Here is a 27,140-nt window from a genome sequence, read left to right on the forward strand (position 1 = left end):
GCTTGGCATGGTTACTTATGGTGATGATGTTTTAATGTAGTTGGAATAATCTTTAATTGTATATGTTATATATTAATTGTTTGCTGTCTGTTTTGAACCATGGATTCTATTTGGGACACTGATCCTTCATTTTAACCTCACACGAAAACAAAAAAAAATTCCATCCTTTTGTGTTTTGCCTCACACTTTTTGCACAACCTTGGCTTATTACACCTATCACTCAACAATAACTTCAGAGTATGAACGAGGAAGTGAAAAAGAGATTTTCCTTATTAAAGCACTGCAAGTCAAAACTTCAAATCACACATATTTGTTTGGACTGTGCTCCATGGATATGAATTGAAATTTCTATTATTATCGTTTCATGAGCGATGCTCATTATTTTGAGCAGGCTTCATGCATTTCCCATGGGAAATACATTCTCCCTTCTCCTTGAAAGATTAGCTCTGAAGCCTCTGCTACTCTAAACATCTGACTGACCACATCCTCCTGCCTGGTTTCTGTCCCTACAGTGCATCCAGAGCCATTTCCCACTTTAGGTTCAGGGAAAGTGATGATCAAACATTTGTTAACGCCAATACTGGCTATGTAGCAATAGCAAAAACTATTGGACCTTTGACACACAGCTGAGGGAGAGGAAGCTGACTGACACCAGCGGTCAGCTGGACAGGCACAGACGTTGGGAGTGTGATTGAATTTGCTTCGGGTGCAAATGCTCTAAGATGCGGGGCAGTGGTTTTTAACGTCTCACTGAAAAATAAAATGGAGCCACTGGTACCAAAGCTGAGTGGAGACACGGAACATAGTATCATTTCCGTTTTCATTTCTCCAATATGACTTTGGCTGCCGATCAAATGCATGAGTCTTTTCAAAGTCTCTGTCTCTGGCCCTCTGACACCAGGAATATCTGATAGATAAGCAACATGAAACGGCCAGGGAGCAGAGAGGTATCAGTCTGAAAGTGAGTGAATGTTCTAATGCTCTTTTGTGTCTCTGTGTGCATTAAAATCACCACTCACTGTCCAGACAGGCGACGGCCAATGAAAATAGATGTTCCATTAGCACTATTTTTCTCTGCCTCATTAAAGGAGACATATTTTGGAAATATCACTTTTTGAAGCCTCTTTAACATATATGTGGGTGTTTGTCTTGCCTTCCGGCCCCCAAAATGTGACAACTGACAAAAAAATCTGTAATTTTCAGGCTCCCTAGGTTGAAATCCATGTGGTTTTACGAGCTGTTCTCTCAAATGTCTTCCAGTGATGTAACTAGTTTTTGAATTTGAATAATCCCACCCCTACCTGGTACCAGTAGAAGGGATGGGGCGGGGCAAGCAGTGGTTTATATGCATTTAAAGGGACAGGCACTGAAACCAGCCGTTCTGAACAGGGCTGTTTTGAGGGGATGAAAAGAGCTGTGATGTTTGATCCTTGGGGTATTTTGACCAAAGCATGTCACAGACATGTCTTTAAGACACCTGGGAACTATTTTAATTTGTGGAAAGGGGGCAGAATATGTCTCCTTTAAACCGAGCTTCACCTGAAGTTGAAACTCTTCCCCTCTCTGTCATGTCCCAGCCATGAAATTCTGCCGTCTGTAGAACAAGGTAACTAGGTTCGGGAATTCTCTATGCAGCCACGGGAGGATCGTGAACGGTGTTTAACTGTTCCAGCTGTTGTACGGTGGTTAGTAGAGCAAGTGTGCCGTGGAGAATGGCTAGAGGAGATAGCCGGGGTATAAACGGAGCAGCAAACCGCCGAGCACTCGGTGCCGGGGCGGGGGGAGGACAAACAGCCTCTTACTTATGTATGCTTGGACATGCCGGGGAGGCGGTAGCGTTTGCTTTGGGAGGCAGATGCTTTTCCGTACGGTGTACAAACCGCAGCTCCACACTACCTCTCTGTGCCACACTGCATCAGTGCTTTTACTCCCTGAAGCCCCAGCCCCGACTGCAGCCTGCACCGCAACAGGCCGACTTTAATCCTCAGCTTGACTACAAAGTTGGAAGATTAACTTCAAATGTTTGTGTTACACAGCCCGATTCACGTCGTTCAGAAACCCAGCGGCCTTTGCTTATCCCTGACTGAATATACAAGCTCATGTACAAACACCTGGAGACTGACTGCCTCTCCAGAGACTGGGGTTATTGGAGGGGAAACGGAGGATGGTCCACTTTCACCAATAGGCAATGCCCTTAGTTATGACCATATGACACATCATGTATTTAAATTGTAAAGTTTCTTATTCACAGTTGCACTTGTGAAGTGCTTTAAAAGTCAGCAGTAAGTTGTTTTTGCTCTCTGTAAACTGCATTAAGACAGAATGTTAATACTTAAATTCATTATTCTTCACTCTTAATGTTACAACTCACTCTGGTAATGGAGCAAGTTGTAAGAGTGGAACTCCTTGTATTTAACATCACTCAATTCATATAGTTGGAGAAGGTGGAAACATTTGTAAGATGTGTATGTTATAGGTGCTGAAATACAACGTCACATAAGGTTGCAAGGTCTCGTCCCTCCCACTGAAGTCTGTGTTTCTGAAAGAAATATGATGTTTAAGAGCTGAACTCTCCTTGTTCTATTATGTGGTGTGAAATTATATGAACATGGGTGTTCATTTTAAATTGTATTAAAAGTAAAAAGGGAGCTGAGCTGAGTTTAATGATAAGGTCTCATAATGAAGGCTTTTATTCTTCCATCGCTAGGGCCATTTCTGGAATGTGAGTTATTTTCAACATAAGGAGCAGAGACCAGGGAAGTCAGTGTGTCCATGTTCAAAGCTCAGTTATTTCATGGTTTTCATAATCTGTATATTTGTTTACTGCCTTCTAGGAATGCTTCAGGGGAAATCAGTTAATTAGCTTTTCCATTCTTCTTTAAAAACCAAGGGAATATAATATCATTCAAAGCTTTGGCCACACCTTCTCATTCATTGTTCTTTCTTTATACCGTACTATCTACATTGTAGATTCATACTGAAGACATCACAACTATGAAGGAACGCATATGGAATTATATAGTAAACACAAAAGTGCTCAGCTAATTTGGGCACACTTACTTTCTGTTCAGAAATGTTGATCAATGTGGACTGTCCCTTTTTAAAAATAAAGAATCTGAAATTTGAAAAGTGTTAATTAAAATAAAGGTGTTATCTGTCACCTGACCTAAACTGAGCTCAGCTCCTCTGGGAACTCCTTCACGACTGTTGGAAAACTGTTCCAGGTGACGACCTCATGAAGCTGACGACTGAATCAAAAGTGTGCAAAATGCTGCCATCGAAGTGAAGAGGGTTAGTTACTTTGAAAAATCTAAAACATATTCTGGTTTGTTTAACACTTCTTTGTTTACTATATACCTCCATATGTGTTCCTTCATAGTGTTGATGTCTTTGGTATAAATCTACAATGTAGAAAGTAATGAAAATAAAGAAAAAACATTTCGTCAAACTCTTGACTGGTGGTGTAATAACCTGCTAAATATGTCATATCCATCACAATAGCTTGTCTTTGTGAGTTCTTTGAAAGCAGCAGACTTTCCATGTGTAATTTCACAATTTGCGCATTTGGGCTGAAAAACATGGTTAAAGTTCTAATTCAGATCAGATCCCATTTGTTCTGAGTGTTGAAACTCAGCTCTAACCTTTACCTCTCACTGCCACTTGACTCTTCTTTTATCACATGAAATCTCCTCACTCACCTTCAGCGTTTGACTCAAGTCAGCCTTGATGTTTGCAGGAGTGAGTGCGCGCAAAATGTCTCCTATTGTGAATTTTCGTCACAGTTCATTCAGACGTGTGTGTTCTCATGAGACGTGTGTGCGCACACACACACACACACACACAGACACAGCCACCTGCAGGCTTTATCAAAAGCACCCCGGCTCAGCAGAAAAACACAATCTCGGGAAAATAATTGGCCTGACATGCAGATACACAACGAGATGGAGAAGGTGGAGGGAACGGTGAGCCGCCGTCAGTCAAATCAGCGAGAGAAAAGTGTCGGCTGTGTGGGAAGGGGCACAGAGGTCTGGGGCTGAACGTAGAAAATAGAACCATCGCCGGTGGCAAGGTGGCCCAATGTTATCTTAAATAAGAAATACGTGCTGTCTCCAGGATCAAGCACACAGTGTATTTAGAGTGCTCGCTGCAAAATGAGTCTTCAGTGGGAAACTTCCACGCATCAAAGCTCTGCATACTGTCTCGAGGCTTACCTGGAACAAAGCTCCCCTGCACCACCTCCTTGTACGCCCACCATCCTTCGTGAATTTTCGGCGGATTCGGCTGCGCTGTGAGGTGAAGAAGAGAAAAAGAGAGAAGCAAGGACATCAATCACTTACATCTGGAATTCCAAATAGAAAGACAAGAAGACAAATCACAGTCCTGCCATGTTTAGAAGCTCTCCAACTGAAACACAGGTTATTATTTTTTTTGTTTTGTTTTTTTCTTCTCACTTTCCAACCGTCATCATTCCAAGGCGCCCTGTTCAACCTTCTCAGCAAGAGGGTTCGGCAAATAGAGTCTCAGGAGACGGCCTTGAAGAAAATATGCTTCCGATTAGAAATTCCACCTCTCATTTCTGTCCAGCTACACACACTAACACACACACACACACACACAAACAGACATCCACTTCCAGGTGATGTGACTTTCGAGACTCTCTGTTATGTTGTGTGAGCTGTGAAGGAAAGTGCCAGATTAAAGTGAGGTGGTACAGTATAATTGAGGTGACTAAGTAAAGGTCTCAATACAAAGACGGAGTTGTGATCCAGAATTACCTACTGAGCCTCCAGGATATTACATTTTACACCTTTTTTTTTTCCTTTTTCCTTCCCTGTGTGAAGCGTAGCAAAGCACAGAGTGAGGTTGCCCTCCTTGTTTGTCCTTAAAGTTCCATATCGTATAAAGGTAGATGTTCATATGCAGTGTGATTTTAGATCAGCTCTAGGTTCCTCTACCTCTCTATCAAAGCCTCAGTCCACAGAGAAATGTGCATAGCCTGTATTCAGAAACTGATCCTTGAAACGAGCTGTCAGGACTTCCTGTCACTTTGTGATGTCACAACAAACCAGTCTCCACAATCAGCCATCTGGATCCAGCATCTAACCTTGGATTTGGTTTCTCTGACTGTTTACTGGAAATCTGCTTTCTATTCAATAGATCACTTAGCAAACAGTCAGCCAATCAGAAGAGAGACACACAGCCCGATGTTCTCTACAAGCTTGAGAAAGAAGATGCCCATCTATAATGAGATGTTTTTCATTCTTCATAGCACAAAGACATCCTCTTATGGATCAACACTTCAAGTAAAACATGGTAAAAATGTAAAATATGGACCTTCAATGAAGGTTGAGGTAGTCTAGCAGTCAACAGCTATCCTCCCCCTGCCACATCCCCTTCAACCAGCCACCACTGTATTAATACTGAAAAGCAGGTTCAATTTAAGAGGGGTGGGCCAACTGGACGTAATCCAGGAAAGGCTATTTTCTTTAAGGGGCAAATTCTCTGCTGCCTCAAATGGATAGGAGAGGTTGGACTCCAGAGGAAAAATGGATCTGGTTTGTCAATTTGTTTCTCAAAGTGATAAATTGTTCCTCCTCTCTCTTTGATGGTAAATGAACTTGAAATAAATACCACCTTTGATTGGAGTGTGGCTAAATCAGTGTGCTGAAAACCAGTGAATCGGACTTTCCAAACAATCTAAGGGAGGCTGGCCCACTGCCCAGAACTGCTGGAAAATCCCTCTTCCACTTAAACCCCAAGACTTTTTCATTTATGATCATATACTGTATGTTTCTTTCTCTTTTTTTTCTCCATGGGGTCAATTTTCCAAAAGGATGAAAACTGAAAAAACAAAATAATAATCACTCTGTGGCACTGCAGGTCCTCCTCCAACACAATTTTTATTTCTCTTGGATGAAAGAAGAGAAAATAATTATGTGTTAAAATTGCAGTGTTTACCACTTCAGACACCAAAGCAGTGGGAAAATTCGTTATGATGCTTTTCTGTAGTTTTCATTATAAAAGGAGACTTTGCCTGGGATGATAGGAGCCTCTATTTCCCCAGGGTGGGATTACTAGGACCCAAACACAGAGTGGTGTAAAGTGTCTATTTCACTCAAGGACCATCATTATTATCACGAGCCAAGCTCAGAGTGGCCCAAAGTTTTATGGGTCTTAACAAAATGGTTCAACACCCTCATCAAATACCCCCTAATGTGAAGTAGACTTAATGGAATGTTTCATTTACTCTGAAGAATTTTGGTAAGTATGTGGAAAAAGGCTTATGGAACCATATCCTACACCCAACAGGAAGTCAGCCATCTTGAATCCCGATGCTGGTTTTGCCATTTACAGGTTCTGTTCTTCTACAAACTCTTTCTATGGAAGAAAGACTATGGAAGAGTACTGGTCAATCTGACAATCTGTCTTGAATGTTATCTCATAAAAATGTCTGTCTGTCTGTCTGTTAGTTGAATATCAACTTCAAATCACAATCAAGACTGAGGAATGTACAAACTCATTCATTTAGAGGATGTTCAATGAATCTGTTGTCAGTCTTTGTGAAAAGTATTTCTGGATTGACATCACAGTCACGTGTCCTCAGATCTGTCTAATGTTATCATGTTTGCTGACTTTATTTGTGAGTAACAACTAAACTACAGCCTGTTCATCTCTGTGTACAGCATTTTACTCACACATAGCCAGGTCTATTTCCAATAAATCAATATAGAAAATTGAAATATGGTGGAGACTGCACTAGTGTTATAGAATGTTTAATACTTTGACGTACTCCTCCTAGAAGGTTGACCACATCCACCTCAAAGATAATGCGAAAAGTAAAAGATCCTTGGTGAAGTCTTGGCCTAAAGACAAACAAGCCGAGGCTGATTCATAGCGCCACCTGTTGTCGAAAGGAAGGTGTAAGCTTTAGACCTTTATACACTTGTCCTACCAGGTTTCAGATCCACCTGAACTTGGATTAAATACAAATCACAATTTGATGTATTAACCAGATCCAATTATGCAATACTACCAAGGCTCCTGCTTTCCTGGACAAGGGCCCAGGCCAAAGAGGAGACAGGTTATTCAGTCACAGTGCCTCCTACTGGCAAATGGAAGCAATCATTGGATTAACACAACATTACATTGTGCGGTCTGGACAGAAAATGCACGTCCATATCAGGCCACCTCCATGTAAGGTGTGAAGGTGTGTTTAATACCTCTCGAAGTTTTATACTAGTTGTGCTCTTTCTACAATCTAAACCCTTCCTCTGTGTATTTGTGTGCAGACAAAATGTTCCTTCATTACACCTGCACTGGGAAAGCAACATTTTCTCCCCGTCTCAGTGCCATAAAGAAAATCGTTCTTTGCCCTGTGAGGCACTGGAGTGTGACGCCCAGTCTCACTAACATTTATAAAAAGCCAAACTTTGGTCCAAAATCAATCAATTTAAATGGAATCGCTGGAACCAGTGAACTCTGTCATGGAGGTTAAGTAAATTTACTTTTCATCTGGAGTTTGACTTTGAGCTCTGACTTGTGAATTGTGCTTTTGACCAATAGCAAATCAACTCGAGATTGCTGAGCTAATATTAACCCAACAGCATGATGTGAGTTTATATTCCTTTACTCTGCCACAATGCTGTTGCTCACTTATTTATTACATATTAAAGCAGAAGTAAGCGATCCAGTCGTTTTGGATAATGCTGCGTTCCAGGCAGGCTTTTGAAACCGTAAATTACAGCTTCGAGTCAAAACTTACGACTTTGTAGCGTTCCAGGCACCCCACTCATGTTTTTCCGACATGTTTTACCTGTGAAAGTGCACTATAACGGCCACTCGTAACTTCCGACCCGTGAACTCGTACCAGATCGAACTGGTACGACTTCACAGGTCGGAAAAACACGAGTTACGAGTTGCCTTGAACGCACCATAACAGTCCTCGTCCCTACGTCACCACATTCAGGCGCATCCCTTGGCTGCACACACAGCCCTTCATGCCGTTCTCTCTCCTCATTGGATAAAACTTGTAGGATACGAGAAAAGTTTTCTCCTCGGCTCAGAGCAGAGCAGAGTGACTGACAGACCCGTGTTTCGGTCCAAACACTCTATGTAAGTGATTGCTGTCGGAAGATATAACTATTTAAGACTTATATTAACACAAAAATATTGCTTACTTCTGCTTTAATTAAAAAAGTAATCACATTACAACAACACCTCAACCTGTATTGGATGTAGAATGGAAATGAGTGTGTATGGGCAGCCAGTCTATGGTTTGATGGTAATTACTTACCATCAAATGCTATCTTAGCTCCAATGATGGCAGAGATAGCAGTCCAACCTGCTACCATAGCTAGCTCACCCGCTAACTTGCACCTCCACCTTTTTCTGTTGCCATGTGTTATACCACTGCACTTCATGTGTGATTAATTGAGGGGATGTGTGGAAGTCTATATCACGATTCAAGTTTTATTTCATTTTATTTAGATATGTAAATTAGTAGATGTAAGTGTCTAATTAGCCATGGATTTGCTTTTAAGCAAAATACCCAACAGCATTATTGATGCTAATAGGAGCGCTTGCTTTCCACTGTTATTAAACCAACTCCCATGATGCTCTGGCCTGGTCCTAACCAGTCTCCTGCTCTTCATTTCATTTCTACAAAGATACTGGCCACTCTTATTGAAAAACGTTAACCTCCTAGTAGGTGGGTACTATGTTTAATTGAATCTGCCTTCACCCAATTGCTAACGTATGGCTGTGACGTATATCATGTGGTGGCATTTTTCCCACTTTTTGATTTGCGAAGGAATATGGACTCAGGTTCCAAGATGGCGACACTGGAGCAGCTCACCCTGAGCTTCAAAACAGCTCTTCAGTAATATAATCTATACATGAGGTCGTGGAGGCTACGTCCATTTGTACATTCTATAGTAGTCGTACTCAGATGAAATGTTGTGTTACATTAGCTGCTGTGGGATCCTGCTGTGACTTTGATCTTAAAGCTGGTCGCTTCTGTCATTGTTCCCTTTATATGGCAATTCATTGGACTCTGTAGCAGCTAAATAAACACAGCATGATAACAAAAGATATATTACTGTCCTGTAAAGTTATATTTACCGTATGACAAACGTACTGCGATGGTTGTCAAGATAGAAACTGAAATGTAAGAAAATATAACGAGCTGTTACAGAACAATAGTACATACTATTACTGTGTGTGTGGTTGTATATTGAAGTGACAACCCTAGGGATTCTAGCTACTGTAAGTAATAATATAAAGGAGATTCGTAGGCCTGTGGACATGATCCTCTTACAAGCCAGTGGCAGCAACACAGATACAGTTCTCCCTCTCACTCTGCACATGTGCACAGAGCAAATAATAACACAGCTGCACTGTCCCCTACCAAAATAGAATAAAAGCACCCTTTGTGGATTGATATGCCCCCCTCCCCTCCTCTCCCTTGTTGTTTCAGTCTGATAAAAGTGAACGTGAAACAATTTTGTTAATATCAGGTGTCGACGAGTGGCTGCTGAGATGCTACAGTGAGGTAAGCTGAACTTTTCGTGATCCCTGTGGGAAAACGGAGCTGTTACACCAGCACTAATTACAACACAGTATGATGAATATCAGACTGGAAAAAAAAAAAAAAAAAAAAACTCGTAGAAAATGAATGAATGAGTGTGTTTTATAATCAAACAATTATACATTTATAGGTTTTAGCTGCTGGGAATTAATTTGCATGTAAATTGTTCAAATGATGGAAGGATTGTTGTCTTAATTAATGCGTAATGTCTAATTAATTTTTATAGTTTTTCTTTTCCATCATTAATGGTTATTACACGTTATTTTGAGTGCCTCATTTCCATTTCTTTCTCCCGCATTTTACATGGAATTGTGTTTTTATTTTCTATTCTTATTATTACATGAAGAATTTCACATACCCATGTTTTTACCATCATACGTATATCTCTCGATTCATTGTTTTTCGTTATCTGTATCAGTGCTCTTTCACTGTCTAACAGATAACTGAATAATTAAATCTGTTATACTGACAAAAGATTAATGTTGCCCTCTACAATTGTGTTTGAAGGAACAAAGAAAAGCTTTCAATGTAATTTTCCATTAAACGGATCAATTACTGGTAACTACAACTCATCAATACTGCTGTCGTATGAGAGGATCAAGCAGCTCACAGCTTATACAATGTTGGATCTGTTGTGCTTAGATCTAACACTTAACATAAGTTCTGTTCCTCTGAGCATCATGACTGGAAAACTTCAACACAGATTTGACAGTGTGATCAAGTGTAGAAACGCAGCTGTACTCAGGATGAAAAGCTAAAGTCTTAACACGTTTTCTGTCTAGTTAATAGGATTGCTGCAGTCACTTTTCTGCTGTGCCAGTTGCTCTGATGTTCATTCATATATAACCACTGCACCACAAATAATCCATCCTATCAACCATGAAAAAATAAAACATGTTAATGAGGATATTTTCCAAGCAAGTTCACACACTTGAGGTCATTTTTTCTTGCTTGGGTCCAGTTTGCAAACCCGTACCAGCTCCGATGGGGGAAATTAACGTGAAGAACTGATCTACAACCTGCAATTATCTCTAAATCAGTGCCAGATCACACTGACCCTTTAATACGAGACCTGAACTGACCCATAATTAAAACCAGGCTCAAACCCGCTCCCAGACAGTGAAGGAAAAAGCTTATGGCACAGGAGACTGTCGAGGGGCCAAGAGGTAATAAATGATGATCCATAAAATTGCTGAGGCAGTCCACTGTGATTTCAGCAGATTGTGTCCACTTGTTTTTCCCTGTCAGAACCAGTTTCATGCATACACCATCTTTACACACTGCTGACACAGTCAATACCTTCAATCATTTGTCCACTGGTTAAATGACGACTGACAATTTGCCAGTACAGTTGTATATGATTACTTTTTTCATCAATTTGCCTGTAACTGATTCCTTAAAACAGTAAGCAGCCCTACCAATGCTCTGACCGTCCTTGCAAGCTATTTTTAGAACGGCCGAACTGAGCGGTAAGCTGCTCAGAGCTAAGCTACGGAATTTCTTGGTTTTCCTCATCAAACTCATCAAATACACAATCCAACAACTCCAAAACGCTCTGGTGAACAAGTTGTGATCTGCACATTCACCACGCTAAGAGATAATAATGGAGCATTACGAGACAGAGTTGTTTTAGAGGTAAATTAATGCAAAACCGCTGATGTGCGTTACCTTCAGGGGCAGTTTTTCAGCAAGCAGTCTCTGTATTTACGTCAAAAACAACTCTGTCTCGTAACATTCCGTTATTATTATCGAGTGTTTTGGAGTTGTTGGATTGTGTATTTGATGAGTTTGATGAGGGAAACCAAGAAATCCCATTAGCCTCCGTAGCTTAGCTCTGAGCAGCTCGCCACTCGACTCAGCCGTTCTAAAAAAAAATAGCTCGCAACGACAAATAAAGGTAACTAACCTACTGCTATGACTAAAGGGATTATGGCCAATGGGCCAATTTACCAAAATGTTGAACTATCCCTTTAAGATCGACATCCCCATGTCTCCTCTCAGATGAGTTCAGTTGTATTGTGCTATTTATTAAACATGCTGCATGGGAAGACTGCACCTGCTTCAGTCTTTGATGCGGCTTGTTGAACCTGGTTCATGTGGTTACAAAAACTGCATGAGAATTGCTGGTCATGTCCGTTTGTGTTTGTTCCTTGAGATTGTGTGTGTGTGTGTTTGCTTTAGCACCCCACCCACAATCCATCAGCAGCAGCTAATTGCCCAACTGTCAATGGAAGTCATGTGCGATGTTTAATGCACAATTTATATGCAAATTGAATCATCAATGATGTTTTGAGAAAAAAAAAATCAATTTATCAAGCTATTGATTGTTTTAACCAATAGAGTGTGTAGTTATGAAAGTGGCGCCCTGCAGCCTCCACACACTCCTGCGGGCTGAGGGAGGAAGCGGCAGCAACTGTTCTCCAGCAGATGAGCCATAATCTCTTCCTGTGGTTCATCAGGAGAGAAGTGCAGAGCAGCGTAACAAGCACTGTCCCATTTCTCACAATGTCTGATCCTGGTCCCAAAACACACTTCCTGACATCAGCAGAAAGGAAATGCCTCCGATCTATAAAGGGAAATGCAGACGAGATGCTGTGGGAGGTGGGACAGGGAGAGGATGGTGGAGGGGGGTTTGATCGCATTTTTTTTTCTTTTTTTTTTCTATTTTACAGGGACCCAGAGCTGTATGGGCACAGCACAATGATGTGATGTGAAAATGAATGCTTAATCAGTGTGTGCAGTGGGTGTATGCTGCCCGCTGTCCCATATTTTGCACTATTCCAGAGTTCTGATTTTCAAATGAGGTATATTTTTGGTTTTAAGCAGCAAAAATCATCTCAGTCTAGTGCCCGTCTCTTGTGGTGGTTAGTGTCAGTCAGCTCTGCTGGAGGCTTGGGCTTGGTTCCAGTGCAAACCCCTGGATCATCGCTGGTTGATGATCCGCAGTGTTGCAGCATCCAGGTCCGGAGCAGGAGCGGCGGAGGCTGCTGGCTCTGCCTCAGGCACACTCTCCTTGGCCGCTGGACTATTCAAGCGGTGCCGGTACAGTGGCATTGTCCAGGAACCATGAGGGATTTTGGGGAGGTGGGTGAGGAGCCTGGGCAGGCAAAGCTGTTACGCAGCTTATCCCTTCTTTTTTTCTCAGAGCTCCACCTCCAGGTTGTCACACACAGCCACAACAGCAGCTGCTTTTCAGTCCAAATGTGACTCATAAAACAAGAACGGTTCATATGACTAGAAAAGTAAAGGTGCAGTATGTTATAAAGCTGGACATCCATGTGCTCTTTGATTATAAAGCAGGTCTAGGTTCTATATTAATGATGTAACAGTATCAAAAGCAGCTGTCGGGACTTTTGTACATTTGTGATGTCATGACATTTCAGGATGGATTTGGTTTGTCAGTGCATTTCCTGTGTTGCACTTTTACTGCTGTATTTTAATAGATATATTTGTGTTTTAAAGAATCAACAACCGCCTCAATGTAGTTTTGTATCTCCTCTCTCATCTTCTCTCTGGAGCTCTAACAACAGATCAGAGTCAGCCAATCAGAAAAGAGGAAGCTCAGAGTCAAAGTCAAGTCCTGTTGAGTTTATTTTAAATGGGACATATTATGGAAATATCACTTTTTGAAGGCTTTAAGGCTGATTTGAAACTGGATAGAAATGGAAACATGACAGAAATGTCTAACGTCAAGGACACAGCCACATGGAGGGTTCAGGTGTATTTTTTTAAAAAAAGAAAATGCCTTAAACTTAACTGACTACATAATACCAGTCACAGCCTGCATCGATGTGTGGGAAATAAAGAAACAGAGCTGTGTGTGTGAAGCTCGACAGTGGGTACAGACACACTGTGACTCTGAGCAGGCTTCAGTGCTGCTGGGAGAGAGAGTGTCACTCTCAGAACTCGTCTTCACAGCTCCTCATCTGTTGCTCCACCACTAACCAGCTTCAGTCTCTATCTATTCACAGTGCACTGCATATTTAATTTCTAAAACCCCTCAGATTCAGATCCTCAGAAAGGAGCAACAGGTGAGGTCAAGCTGTAGAGGGGTGTTTTCATGGCTGGAGAATGACACTGTGTAGAATCTCCTGATGCCGATTTGTCACACAGGGATTCCCAAACTGTGGTGTGCGTACCCCATGTGGTGCACAAGCTGCCGTTAGGGGGTGTGACATGAAAAGGGTAATGGCGGCGCTATGGTGTTAGATTTTTTAAAAACTTTAATTAATTTTTTTTCAATAAATTGTTTTAATAAAAATTAAAAAATATACCCAAGATGCACTTGGTTTCCTGAAAGCAGCCTAACTACAGAACGCAAAAATGCAAAAAATGCAGAAATGGTTAAAAACAGGGAAACTGTCAGGTGTGAAATCTAAAGTAAAGTAAAGTAAAGTAAAGCTGGGGAGGAGAAATTGAGGCTGGAGACAGAGAGTGATAATGAGACTGGGGGAAATCACCCAGGCTCTTCATCCAGGCAAGGCAGGAAAAGACATGACAAGAGAGGGGCATCAGACTGACTGGAGAAAGAAAAAGGAAATATGATAAAGCTTATCTGGGTCTGGCCTTTAACTTAGATTGGCACAGTGTATGGTCTAAGAGCATTCTGAAGCCACCTGACAACGATGTATCACAATGTCAGTCAAAAACCCCTTCCATTTTTTAAAACCAATAGTATTACTCTCCCTACTTTTTCAAATCTTATGATTTTATGAAACTTGACATAGACTATGCCTTTTTTTTTGTGTATGTGTCGGCCATTGGGGGCTCGTCAGCTAGGTTCAGGAAGTAGAAGGGGGTACACAGCCTAAAAAGTTTGGAAAACCGCTGCTGTAACTTCACATGCAGACAAGCCACCAGACTGAAGTCACGTGGTCACTAGGACATGAAGAGAAACTGTCTCAACATTGGTGACAAATGATTCGTGAATATAAAACAATTCATACAACCAGACTTAAATGAATAAATATATAGCTGCCTCCATGTTTCCAACTTCAAATTCATCAGTGGAATAATATTTGCTTTTGAGAAGCTTCTGGGGCTTCATACACAAGCTGCATTCGTGGATCACAGACTGTGACAAGCCTCAAAAAAACAGGATTCTTCTCAAAGGCAAATGTTATTTTTGGACACAAACATCTTTCACTGATGAATATGAAGCTGGATCTATTTGCAGTATATTGATGTTTATTCACATTGGGTTGTATTTATTTGTGAAATAGTTTTACGTTTGTTGAGCGCTTGGTATCTGTCCGGGGGGTTGGGAAATGTATTTAGCAACACCAGGAGTTGTCAAACATTTGTAAATCGTGCTTTCAATCATCTGTGACTGGTTTCGAGTTTCATTTCTCTTCCTGCTGAAGTTTTCACCGGCTTTTAATTTGAAGCTTTGAGACAAACTGTGAGAAACAGGAAGTTGTGCCAGAATTGTACTTCTCAGCTGCACATTTCTAGAAGTTACCACTCTTTATTCCAGCTTCATGTCGGGATTTGAATAAACAATATTTTTGTCTTACACAATGGTTTTTATTGATAAATTGTACAGTATGCTGGCTGTTCAAGCTCATATTTCTGATTAAAATGATGTCAGTTTTAGTATGTTCAATAAATGTCAATACTGTTTGGCTGGTGACATGCTGCTTCATGTTTTAAATTTTGGCCCCATGAGTGATTGAGTTTGACACCTCTGTTGTAGGAGATTTCAAACTAGGAAAAGAGATGCAAGAAGTTCTAACAAGCCAGACTTCTCATCGGCTCGTTGTGGAGCGTCCAAGGCACAAAACCACTGCTTTTCAGTTATGTTAGACTATACGTCCGTTCATTGCTGGAAATGTGTCAGTCACGACAAAATTGTGTGAAAATCAGCCTGAATTTGTGTAGTCTGATCCTGGTATAAGGAGTAGTGACTTTTTTTAAGCTCCAGAACCAATTGGAGAGGGTCAATTAAGTTTGTTTTTTTCCCCCTTCTCTATTGAGACTTTCTTTCCTTCTCCTTCCTTTCTCCTTTTTTTTCCACTTTTCCTTTTTTAATTTCCATTACATTTTTCTGTAATGGCTGGCTGAAAAGAAAATAAGAGAAAAGAAGTGTAGTGGTGGTACTGAGCCACTGGCTGATCATTCACCAGACGTATGTTGGTTTGATGTCCCAGCAGAGTGTGGACTGATCTAATCAGCTACATAAATGCGAGGCTATTGAATTACCTGGAAAACAATGGCCAATTAACGATAAGGGGATCAAAGAGAAAGATCAATTATCTTCACTCTGAACTTGGATACCCACACTGGAGCCGGCTCCGCTGCAGCTTGACTTGCAGGTTTTGGATTGGCGTCTGTCAACCGTGCGCTACACAAGTGTCAGGTAGGCCGAGCTCATCACATGTCAATCTGCTGCTGCTTCACATTTCAGCAGTGTGTCTGAGCCGGTGTGTGCTTTGTGTTTGTGTCAGCCTGTCACCGTGGCAGCCTTCACATCCACTTACACCTCATACTGCTGTAGAATAATGACATGTTGTCTCATGGGCCGGAGCAAACTGCTGGCAGGGATAGTGTGAGGTGTTATCAGAATACACATCATCAGGTCATTATAGATCATAACACTGCAGTGATGTCATACTAAAGAGTTCAAGCACATCAGACCCTTTGACACTTCACACTGCCACAGAGTTTTTTTTTTGAAAATGTCACAGAGGATTGTGGGAATTATTTTGCCTCCTACTTTCACTCCACAATACTTTCATTATCTCTCCCCTTTTGCTTACTTCATTCCTACATTTTTACACATATTTATCTCTCTTTCCTTTCCCACTCATTCCCCTTTGTCTTCTTACAGCTGCAATAAATATATAAACTGTTCCTACTGTTGCTTTTCTTGTTTATTTACCTCACTTCTTGTATTTATTTTTCTCTCCCAGCTACCATCCCTCATTTCTTTTTTTTTTTTTTCTTTTTTTTTTAAGTATATTTTTTGGGCATTTATGCCTTTATAGATAGTACAGTTGAGACAGACAGGAAACGGGGAGGCAGAGAAAGGGGGGATGACATGCAGCAAATGGCACCCGACGCGGGACTCGAACCGGGGCCGACCGCAGCGAGGACTGTGCCTCTATACATGGGGCGCCCGCTCTAACCACTACGCCACGCGACGCCCCATCCCTCATTTCTTACTTTTGTCCTTGTTTATTTATTCATTTCATTATTTTTTTCTATTCCTTCTTCCTTCCACCCCCTTACAGCAAGAAGAATAAAGATATGTTTGCTATATATACACACTATTCCTTCCTTACCTTAATTATTCTATTTATGTATTTTCCTTCTTTCCCTTTATTCTGTCCTCATTCCTCCAATCATTTCATTTTGTGTTTAATTCCTTCATTACATCTTCCATTATTGTTCTATTCTGTTTCCAGTCTTCTTTTTTCTTTACCTTTTTATCTCTGTTCATTGACTTCTCTGTCTGGATTCCTCAACTCACATAATGTCATGACTTGCCTTTATTATCCACATTTTCCTTCCTTCCTTCCTGCCACTAAGACACAACTAAACATTTCCATTTTGGAAGCATCCATTCTAAACAGGGCTTGTATCCGAACGGAGCATTGTCGAGTGTGATCTCTTCATCTTCTGCTGACAGCCAATCAATCAACAGCGGCGGCTCCCTGCATCGTGATCACACTACAAACTACGTCATCAGTACATGAACGACTGAAACAAACCTCCTCCACTCACTTCCTGCTTCCAAACAATGGCGGGCTGTTGTTTGGAGAGAAGGTTCCTCTAAAGCCGTATGACGGATCTGCTTGGCCACAGCCTCTTACTGACCTGAATCCTATTTAGCACAGCACCGGCCTATTTCATCCTCATACTTGAGAGTCTGGCAGCGTTCAGCCACAGTTCCCCGCTTAAACCTCCCATAAAGCCAAAAGGGAGAGAGAGAGAGGGACTGTAAATAAACAGTTCATTTTCATATAATATCCAAACTCTTCCATTAATATTCATTGAAGGGCACAAGCAATCCTGGAGCCCAACCATGCAGAAAGAGAGAGGGAGGGAAGGATGGAGGGGACTGATGAGGTCCAGACAGGTACAGGACAGGAGCAGATAGAGAGAGAAGAGGAAGAAAAGAGAGGAGGAGGGAAGGCAGACTGGAAAAGACAAAGACTAAACTGTGAGTAGTGACGTGCGTCCATAAATGAAACTTGACCTTGCCAACAGCTGTGCTTACTGACTTATGAGACAATTATCTCTCACCAAGCTCCGATTGGTGCCTCGTTTTAATAGCCCAGCTGTGTGTGTGTGTCACTGTGTGTGTGTCACTTTGTGTATGTGTGTGTGTGTGTGTGTGTGTCTAGGCACAGTTACACAGAGTGAAAGATCTGGGCCCTGCAGACTGAATTAAAACAACTGCTTTCCTCTCCAAAATGGGTTGGGTCTTCTCCCCTTCCTCCCCCACTTGTTCCCCTTTGCCTTCTGACAGCTCTTTCTTTCTTTCTTTCTTTCTTTGTATACACTATTCATTTCAATCAAACGTTCAATACAACAAACCAACACCATCCATCCAGACATGCAGGATCTTAGGTTTGGAGGATTCATAAGGAAAAGGCTACTTTTTTTTTTTTACATTATGTCAATTGTGCAAAAAGTCCTTGGGCTGCACGATTAATCTTATTTTCACCGTCATTGCCATGTCAACACACACGAAAAACACAGGTTGCCTGAAATGCAATGAGTTTGTTTTATTTACAGGTGCACCTCATACCTGTAACCTGAGCTACACCGCTAGACGCAACGTAACAACACGGTGGACTTCCATCAGATTCCTCGTATACTGTGCAGTGCCTGGTCAATCAGCATGTGTACTGGTATGACTTTGGTTGACTTATAATGTTTGGAATTCATTTACAGCATTTTGAGGAGACGTTTGTTGTGGTGTCGTTGTGTTTGAGTCGTTTCCAGAAAGACACAGGAGCTGTATGGTTCATATGCAAACCTGAATCGTCATATCATCATCGCAATATTGAACTTGATGTGTCTTTGCACACGGGGCATTTTGTTGATATCATGCAGGCCTAATGACAGCCATACCTTCATGCTGGTTGTCAGTGAATATCAAAAAGTTGATATTAATAATAACTTCAAAGACACTAAAGTTCCTCAAGGGCACCAGTCTGAAACAGGCTGAACACCCAATGTATGTACATTATTTCATTACCATGGCTACTAGTCTATAATAACAGTCATGGCTGATTTAGTTGGTTCATCCATCCACTACTACCTACTCTTTTATATGATACGTTCTCTATAAACAACTTCCTTTGCATCTGTCATAATCAATCAACTGAAGCCACCTTATGTCACTGAACACTGACTCCTGCTCTTGATCTCCTGCTCCCTCGTCTTGAAGTCTGTCATGTTGTGAATAGGTTTTTGATTAGATGACTGAAATAACATCTGTAGTTCAACACTAGGTCAACATATTTCCACTTAACACTAAACATTGCCACACTGAACATGAAAACCATTATATTCAGTATTCATCTTTACACTGTCATTGTGTTTGCACTATTGAGACTTAAAGCAGAAGTAAGTGATATATTTGTGTTAATATAAGTCCTAAATAGTTATATCTTCCGACAGCAATCACTTCTATAGAGTGTTTGGTCTGAAACACGGGTCTGTCAGTCACTCTGCTCTGCTCTGAGCCGAGGAGAAAACATTTATCGTATCCTACAGTTTTTATCCAATGAGGAGAGAGAACGGCATGAAGTGTGCAGCCAAGGGACGCCGTGAATGTGGTGATGTAGGGACGAGGACTGTTATGGTGCGTTCAAGGAAACTCGTAACTCGTGTTTTTCCGACCTGTGAAGTCGTACCAGTTCGATCTGGTACGACTTCACGGGTCGGAAGTTACGAGTGGCCGTTATAGTGACTTTCACAGGTAAAACAGGTCGGAAAAACACGAGTGGGTTACCTGGAACGCTACAAAGTCGTAAGTTGTGACTTGAAGCTGTAATTTACGGTTTCAAAAGCCTGCCTGAACGCAGCATTAGCCAAAACGACCGGATCACTTACTTCTGCTTTAAGTAGAGAAGGTCAAAGCTCAATCTTATACTTTCAAAGTGGAAGTCTAATGGTGGTGATGATGATGTGACAATGGAGAAGTTGGGTTATAGCCTAACATCAGCTTTCTACTGTTGCTGATAGTCAGGCTTAAACACCATTAAGTGTTGTTCAGTGGTAAACTATCAGAAATAATCCAAAAGCGACTTAAAAAAAAAAAATTCTTATTCAGTGAACCGGGGTGTTGCAAAAATCAGGGTTGGCTTAGAACACTCCATCATCCCTGCAGCTCTGTACAGCACAGGCTCAAAGTCCTGATATGGTAAGACAAGTGTCTGGAAACCAGACTCAGTCTTAACTCAGCTTTAACACCAGACTCTGCAGTCTAGAACTATGAGTTACGTCCTGCTGGATTTCCTCTTGTACTCGCTTGCAGCTGAAATGATAAAACTTTCAGTGCTGAGAGCCGAGTAGTTTCTGACGCAGCGCAGACCTGCTTTATAAGCAGTATAAAACAATTTCTGTTACAAAGGATATCACATCAGGTAGTATTAAAGCCTATTTACAGCCTCAGGTTCAGCTCCATGCTTGATGCCATTGTTGTTGTTCCCACACACACACACACTGCTCTCTATAATTGGCTGCTGGAGTTGAAAATCTTATGAAGTCTGTATGCAGTCGTACTCAGTAAATGAGACGCAGGCTCAGTTATGGATCATGACCACAGTTTGTCAACAGCCAACAGCTATTTGAGTGCTGCAGTAAAGAAAAGGTCCTTTAAATACAGTATGGAGAAATAAACAAGGCTGATAAGAAAAGAGACCAGGCTTGAGCTGATATAAAGTAATGTCGCAGTCCATCACTCACATCACTGCTCTACTTACTCAACACTTAAACTTGGCATGTGACAAATAAAACTTTGAACTTCTGTCTAGTAACAGCATCGCTTCCACCTGGCACATAAAATGCAATAATATACCCAAACTGCTCATTATTGTATATGATAATAGCATATATATATATTCCCTGAATCTTATTAAAGGCCGACTGAAATTAACATTGAAATGGATGCAGCAGAGGACAAGTAACCTGACTAAGAATTTCATGATACTGGCTACATCGCCATAATACAACTCTATACTGACTTCATGACATCCTCTTTTCCTGTTTAATGACCCTTCTCTTTCTATCCCAGCACTGGCATGTAGACAAACACCCATCAGACAATTCAGAGTCTCCAATTAAGCTAATCAAGCAAAGCTTGATGAAATATTATGGGATTCTGAGTGAAAATAAGGCAAGATGAAAAACAAAAGAAGTTAACACTTTGTCCTCACCTTGACGGCAACAACCTGCTGTAAACTCCACACCCACACTTGCATGTGAAAACATCCCAGCTGAGAACTATCATGGTTGAACTGATTTAAAACAGAAACGCCCCCTGAGTGATGCTGCAATAAAAAAAAAGTTAAAAAAAAAAAGAACTGAGGCAACTGAAATGAAATTTAAAAAATCCCACTTGAAATGCAAAATACATTTGTACATTTTTCCCTGCACCTGAAGTTGGGTCTGAGCCGCTAATTTCACTTCGTCTCATGTGCCTTTTGGAGGCAGTTTTTCAAATTTATTTTGAAGATAAGGGGGCTTAAAGAGTGGGGCGTTTGGAGCAGGATTTGCTTTGACTGACAGGTCTGTCAGACTTCAAAACTGAAAGAGAGCTCCCCATCTCTCTTTGCCCAAGTTTTTCCTGGCTCCAAAACAAACGCTGACAAGATGGCAGCAGGCAGCAAAACCTAAATCCAGGCTGCAACGTGTCCCTTTAGAAACCTGCGAGTGATGTTCCCGACACTATGTCCTTGTTTTTTTGCATATCCCCCAAAACTCAATGTAAATGTATTTTGAGGCAAACAGGAACTAACACTGATCATAGTTATTTAAAGGAGACATATTCTGCCCCCTTTCCACAAATTAAAATAGTTCCTAGGTGTCTTAAAGACATGTCTGTGACATGCTTTGGTCAAAATACCCCAAGGATCAAACATCACAGCTCGTTTCATTCTCTCAAAACAGCCCTGTTCAGAACGGCATGGTTTCAGTGCCTGTCCCTTTAAATGCAAATGAACCACTGCTTGCCCCGCCCCGCCCCGCCCCTTCTACTGGTACCAGGTAGGGGTGGGGTTATGCAAATTCAAACAGCTCGTAAAATCACGTGGAATTCAACCTAGGGAGGCTGAAAATTACAGATTTTGTTGGACCGGAAGACAAGACAAACACCCAAATATATGCTAAAGAGCCTTCAAAAAGTGATATTTCCATAATATGTCCCCTTTAAAGGCAGCTGCAGCTTTAAATCACTGTCATTTATTCTCAGTATCGGATAAGACATGACACTGTTGGACTGTTAATGGGCAAAGTTGGTCAAAGTGAGTGGTGTTTCTTTTTACACAGCTCTGTGTCAGAGGTGCACTGAGGAGAGCCACAGAGAAGTGGCTGAGTGTTTAAGGATCACTGATCACACCACATCTGACTCACACTCTGACAGGAACTTTCTCACTACATCTCTCTGTTTGCCCACTTCCTGCTCTCTGTCCCACTTCTCATCTCCAAAACTTTGTCGCTACCTCTCTCCTGCTGAGTGCTGACTTGAAAAAAAAAAAGAAGAAGAAATCCATTATTTTGTTTTTGCTCAGAGAGGTGGAGCAGAGACGGAGTAGCAGACATCAATAATTGAGCAGGTTTAAAGAAGGTGACTACCTTTGTCCTCTCTGGCCTCTGATCCCATTGAGCAGAAAGCCAGAAAACCCTGTGTATCCATGCCAGTGACTAGACACTGTACTTACCACAGTGTGTAACAGCTCCACTACAGCAGGCTCTGTCTCAGCGCACACACACACACACACACACACACACACACACACAACACACACAACACACACAGAGCCAAGATTAGCTCCTGTGAAGAGTCTACTGCAGTGCACTCCCAGTTAACCATACTCAGCCATTCAACCGTCATTTATCACAGAACAGGGACATAGTGCAACTTAAAACACACCTCAACCCCCTTTTTTCCTTTTACAAAAAACTGAGTTTGCTCAGCTTTAAAGCCAGACGTGAAATCTAATAAAAGATGTTCAGACACGATCGAGACTAAAAGTCTCACAGGGTAAAAAAAAAAAAAAAAGAGCTTTTTTTTCTGACAGTGAAATGAACTTCTGGAGATTGTTTGCCACATTAATACCATCATCCACTTATCTACAGTAAGTACATGCGTTTGAACAAGGGGGAAAAAAACAAAACACAAATTCGATGCAGGCCGACAGCAGATCCACCTTTGCATGGAATGTTATGTAACTGCATTAAGCACCAAATACATTTTCTGTAACTGGCTCTTAGGATCATCTGTACAACTGATGCTACTGCAGCTTAAAGGCCCTTTAATCCTTTGAACCCCCGGCTGGTTTTAACTTTCTTTTTTAATGCATTTCATTCACTATAAGTTCTGCTGCTCAGAGTGCCATCATTTGACATGTGGAGCGAGAAGGAAACATCAACCGCGCAATTTGCAAAGTGTGTGTTGAGGCCAAGTTCCACCAGATGCGTCTCTGCTCCAGAACGGCAGCGAAGCCGATGCGTTTCTGTTCTAGTCGATGTTCGTGCGCCAGCCGGCTCCCACGCTCAGGAGCCCTCTGCAGCAGATACACAGAGCTTCTACTTTTACCCGACCTGGTGCACAACGCAAAAAATCAGCACAGAGCAGATCGTGCAGGACAGGAAGTCGTGCACAGACGCAAAATAAAACATCCGGCTAATTTTCAAAATAAAATACACCTTGTTTCTGGCAGATCATATTTCCCTGAATAACACCTTGAAAATGTGATAATGGGCGGAGGATGGCTTAAAGTCAACAGGTCAGAGGTTTTCAGACATGATTTAAAGGGATAGTTCAACATTTTGGCAAATTGGCCCATTGCCATAACCCCTATAGTCATAGCAGTAGGTTTGTTATCTTTAATTGTTGGTGCAAGTTATTTTTAGAACGGCGGAGCAGAGCCGTGAGCTGCTCAGAGCTACGCTACGGAGGCTAATGGGATTTCTTGGTTTCCCTCATCAAACTCATCAAATACACAATCCAACAACGCCAAAACGCTCTCGTGGACAAGTTGTGACCTGCACATTCACCACGCTATGAGATAATAACGGAACATTACGAAACAGAGTTGTTTTCAAGGAGCTTTATAGTGTCAACAGGTGAGAGTCTGTTTGTCTGACTGTTTTCTGAGGCAGCATCTAAACATAAACATAAAGAGTTCATGTGCGCCCCAAATGGAGACTTGTGAAAATGCAGCATTTTAGTCAGAAATCACGAGGATTGCGTTTATGGCATTGACAGATGAAATCAGAGAGCTCCTTGACTCAATGTAATCAGCTTCAAATACAAGTGTTTCTGACCCACTTGTCTTTGCTCGCAGCTGTTATCGAGTTATATTCTGCGTTGCAAACATACAACTGCCTTTGCTGTAATATTTTATGAAGCTGCAATGCAAAGACAACAACTGGCTCCAATGCAAGCCCAGTGAACAGATGTGGGTGTTCTGTTGTGACGACGATGGTGTTAAATTATCTTTGATGCAGAACTAAAACAACCAGAAATCAAACAAAGCAAACCAAACACCTTTATATGTAATACACTGTAGCATGACCTGAAATTTGAGTAGTAGGTGTTAATTTTTCCAAATGTGTTAATGAGTTGATGATTTACAAAAAAAACTGAAACAAATTATACATTCTGGGAATAGTAAAAAAACAAAAAACAAAACAAAAACAAAACCAGCCCTTGTTTCATTGAAAGTTTCATTGTTTAATTTAGTCTGTGTTCATATAGTTATGCACCTTCATTTCACCTTTAGCAGTTTTGGCTCCTCATCAGAAAAGTTTAATGGAATTCCAGCGCTGGTTATTAGTTCAGATGCACACATTCACCTGCATATTTTTACATCTTTCTGAATTTCTAACCTCATGCTAATGACAAGAATTTAGAAATAAATGTGGTGGAATCATAATACTGTAGTGCAGCTAGGCTGTTGGATGCATCAGGCTGTATGAATAACTTATCGTGAAAAAAAACCTGCAAAATGAAAAATGTGCAGGAGCCTCTCTGCTGTGGATGCTAACATTATAGATTAGCCTTACAAACCTTTATAGTGTGCTAATATCTCAATGTTGCCTCTTGGTGAGGCAAGAAAACTGGTTTGGCCTAAAATGTAATGAACTATTCACATATAGAATTATGAAAGACACTGCCAGACAAACATGAAGATCATTAAGATTCTGTATGAGTAGTTAGGAGTTATGAGTAGACATCATTCAACCAAATAATCACAAGTAGGATAGGTTTTAGGTGAAGGATTAGGGTTCATTTCCAGGTGAGGGAAAGACTGGTAATTTAATGGTGGTAGTCAGTGCTAATTTAATTAAAGTTGAACAGTAATCCGTGTGAGTGTGTACTGTCTGGAACCGACTTCCTGAAGACCTCAAGGCAGCAGCAAACTAAATACCTCAAGACACACAGACATACACACACATATATATTTATATATTCAGCTTTTTCTCCACTCTTTTGGTGTTTTATTATCTTTTTTTTTTCTTTTCACACTTTTCGATTATTGTCTTGCTTTGCTATTCTGAATTTTGAGTTTTCACCCTGCCTCTGGTGTTTCCTCATTGCAAATTTATGAGATTTAAGATCCAGTTTCCTCAGTTCCGTTTCTATCAAGTCCTTTATGTGGGGGTTCAAGTCACGTTACACTGTGCTGTAAAGCGCATTAGTCCTCACTAGTATACACAAACATGTATGTGTGTGTGCATGTGCGTGTGTGTGAGTGACCACCTTGCTGGTCCCCAGGCAGCCACAGCTCATCACATCTGCTGCTCAGGAATCTGAAGTCTATCAGCCAGCTGGAGTGAGACGACCTCCACGCCAGCTGTAATTTACCACAGGGGGATGAGATGGGGAGTGTGTGTGTGTGTGTATGTGTGAGTGTGTGAATGTGTGTATTTTGTGAGGGACTGACTCTAGCCAGAGGAGCCGATTGTAGTGAGCTGGTGACGGGAACTGGAAGAGGAAGAAGGACAGGAGGAAGGAAGGAGGAAAGGAGGGAAGGAAGGATACGGATGCATCACTCTGCCGGCATACAGCTAGTTTGTGTGAGAACCAATCGGTGAGCAGCTCCGCCCGCTGTATACATCAGCACCAGCCAAGCGCCCCAATTCACTTCCCAGCACACACAGGCCCTGTCAGGGAAGCCAAATCTCCAGCTGCTAATCTGATAATCCTGTGCAGATGTGTGTCCTGCAACAGGAATAGGAATAGTGTGTGTGTGCAGTGAGTGAGTGTGTGTTCTACAGTAAGTGGGTGGGTGATGCAGAGACACACACACAGAGCTGGTGTTTATCCAGGCTTCACTTTCCCCTCTCTTTCTGTGATAGCCGCTGTTTTTTGCCTTGTCACCGGTCCTTCTGGAATAATCTGCAGCCAGCCTTTACACAGCCTGCCAGCACATTTGCGTTTGGTCAATTCTCACATCTCCAAACAGCTGACATTATCGCATTGTTAGTGTGCTCCTGAGTGAAACTGATGGCACATAATCCCATTCTCAGCGGGATCGATGTGACAGTATCAGATTTCCGGTGGGGATACGCGTCCCACAAATCCCTATGGAATATGTATTAAAAAAAAGCTCTCAGTACTGTCGGTAATAATCAAATTTAGACTTCTTCTTCAGCGTGCAAAGTCCTCCAGGTGAATCAGTTTGTTCATGAACGTCAGCGGTGCTAATGCAAGATGAATGTAAACAATATGAGCAAAGGAAAAGGAGGGAAATGAGACTGATGCTGCCTTTAATGCTGCGACAAGGGAGCGATCATGCATTATTCCAAGACAGTTAGCCCCATGTTAGCCTTGCTCATGCCAGATCAATGGGCTAAATTACCCACTTTATACCATTTAATCATCAGAGCAGAAATATAGGCAGCTAGCTCGGTTAGCTGACAACTTTCCTCTCCTGCATTTAGCAAAAGCAGCTGATTAAAGTGCTAATTACTTTCTATCGGACTCAGAGACAAGAGTTTGATTTGTGTTTATTAGGAAGCTTTATGAGGTCGACTTCACCTCTTTTCTTTTGCTGCAGTCAGATAGTAATCGATACAAGGTTAGCATGACTCATTGTAGGAATGCAGTGTGTTGCTTATAGTTAAGCTGCTTAGGGAAAGAACAACATAGTTAAATTGTAAATCTATCTGATGGTAATAAGTGCACAATGTGTCAAAAGTAGTACAAAGAAGTGCAACATCCTCTTTCACAGTAAAGCAGCTCTAGGTTCTATATTAAAGGGGACATATTATGGAAATATCAGTTTTTGAAGGCTCTTTAACATATATCTGGGTGTTTGTCTTGCCTTCCAGCTCTCAAAATGTGAGAATTGACAGAAAAAAAATCTGT

The 27,140-nt window shown here is 41.4% G+C and overlaps 1 protein-coding gene across 1 annotated transcript in view; it reads right to left on the bottom strand.

The window, feature by feature from the left end:
- ca10a (carbonic anhydrase 10 (inactive)a) overlaps positions 1 to 27,140 on the bottom strand; it is a 258,968-nt gene that overhangs the window by 220,355 nt on the left and 11,473 nt on the right. The window contains exon 2 of the mRNA XM_085761575.1: positions 4,212 to 4,286. Coding sequence (XP_085617701.1) covers positions 4,212 to 4,286 — 75 coding nt within the window. The remainder of the gene's footprint in view (positions 1 to 4,211; positions 4,287 to 27,140) is intronic.

The sequence above is a fragment of the Trachurus japonicus genome, chromosome 19, assembly GCF_045865225.1.
Source record: "Trachurus japonicus isolate A0001 chromosome 19, Traja_1.0".
Taxonomy (NCBI): Eukaryota; Metazoa; Chordata; class Actinopteri; order Carangiformes; family Carangidae; genus Trachurus; species Trachurus japonicus.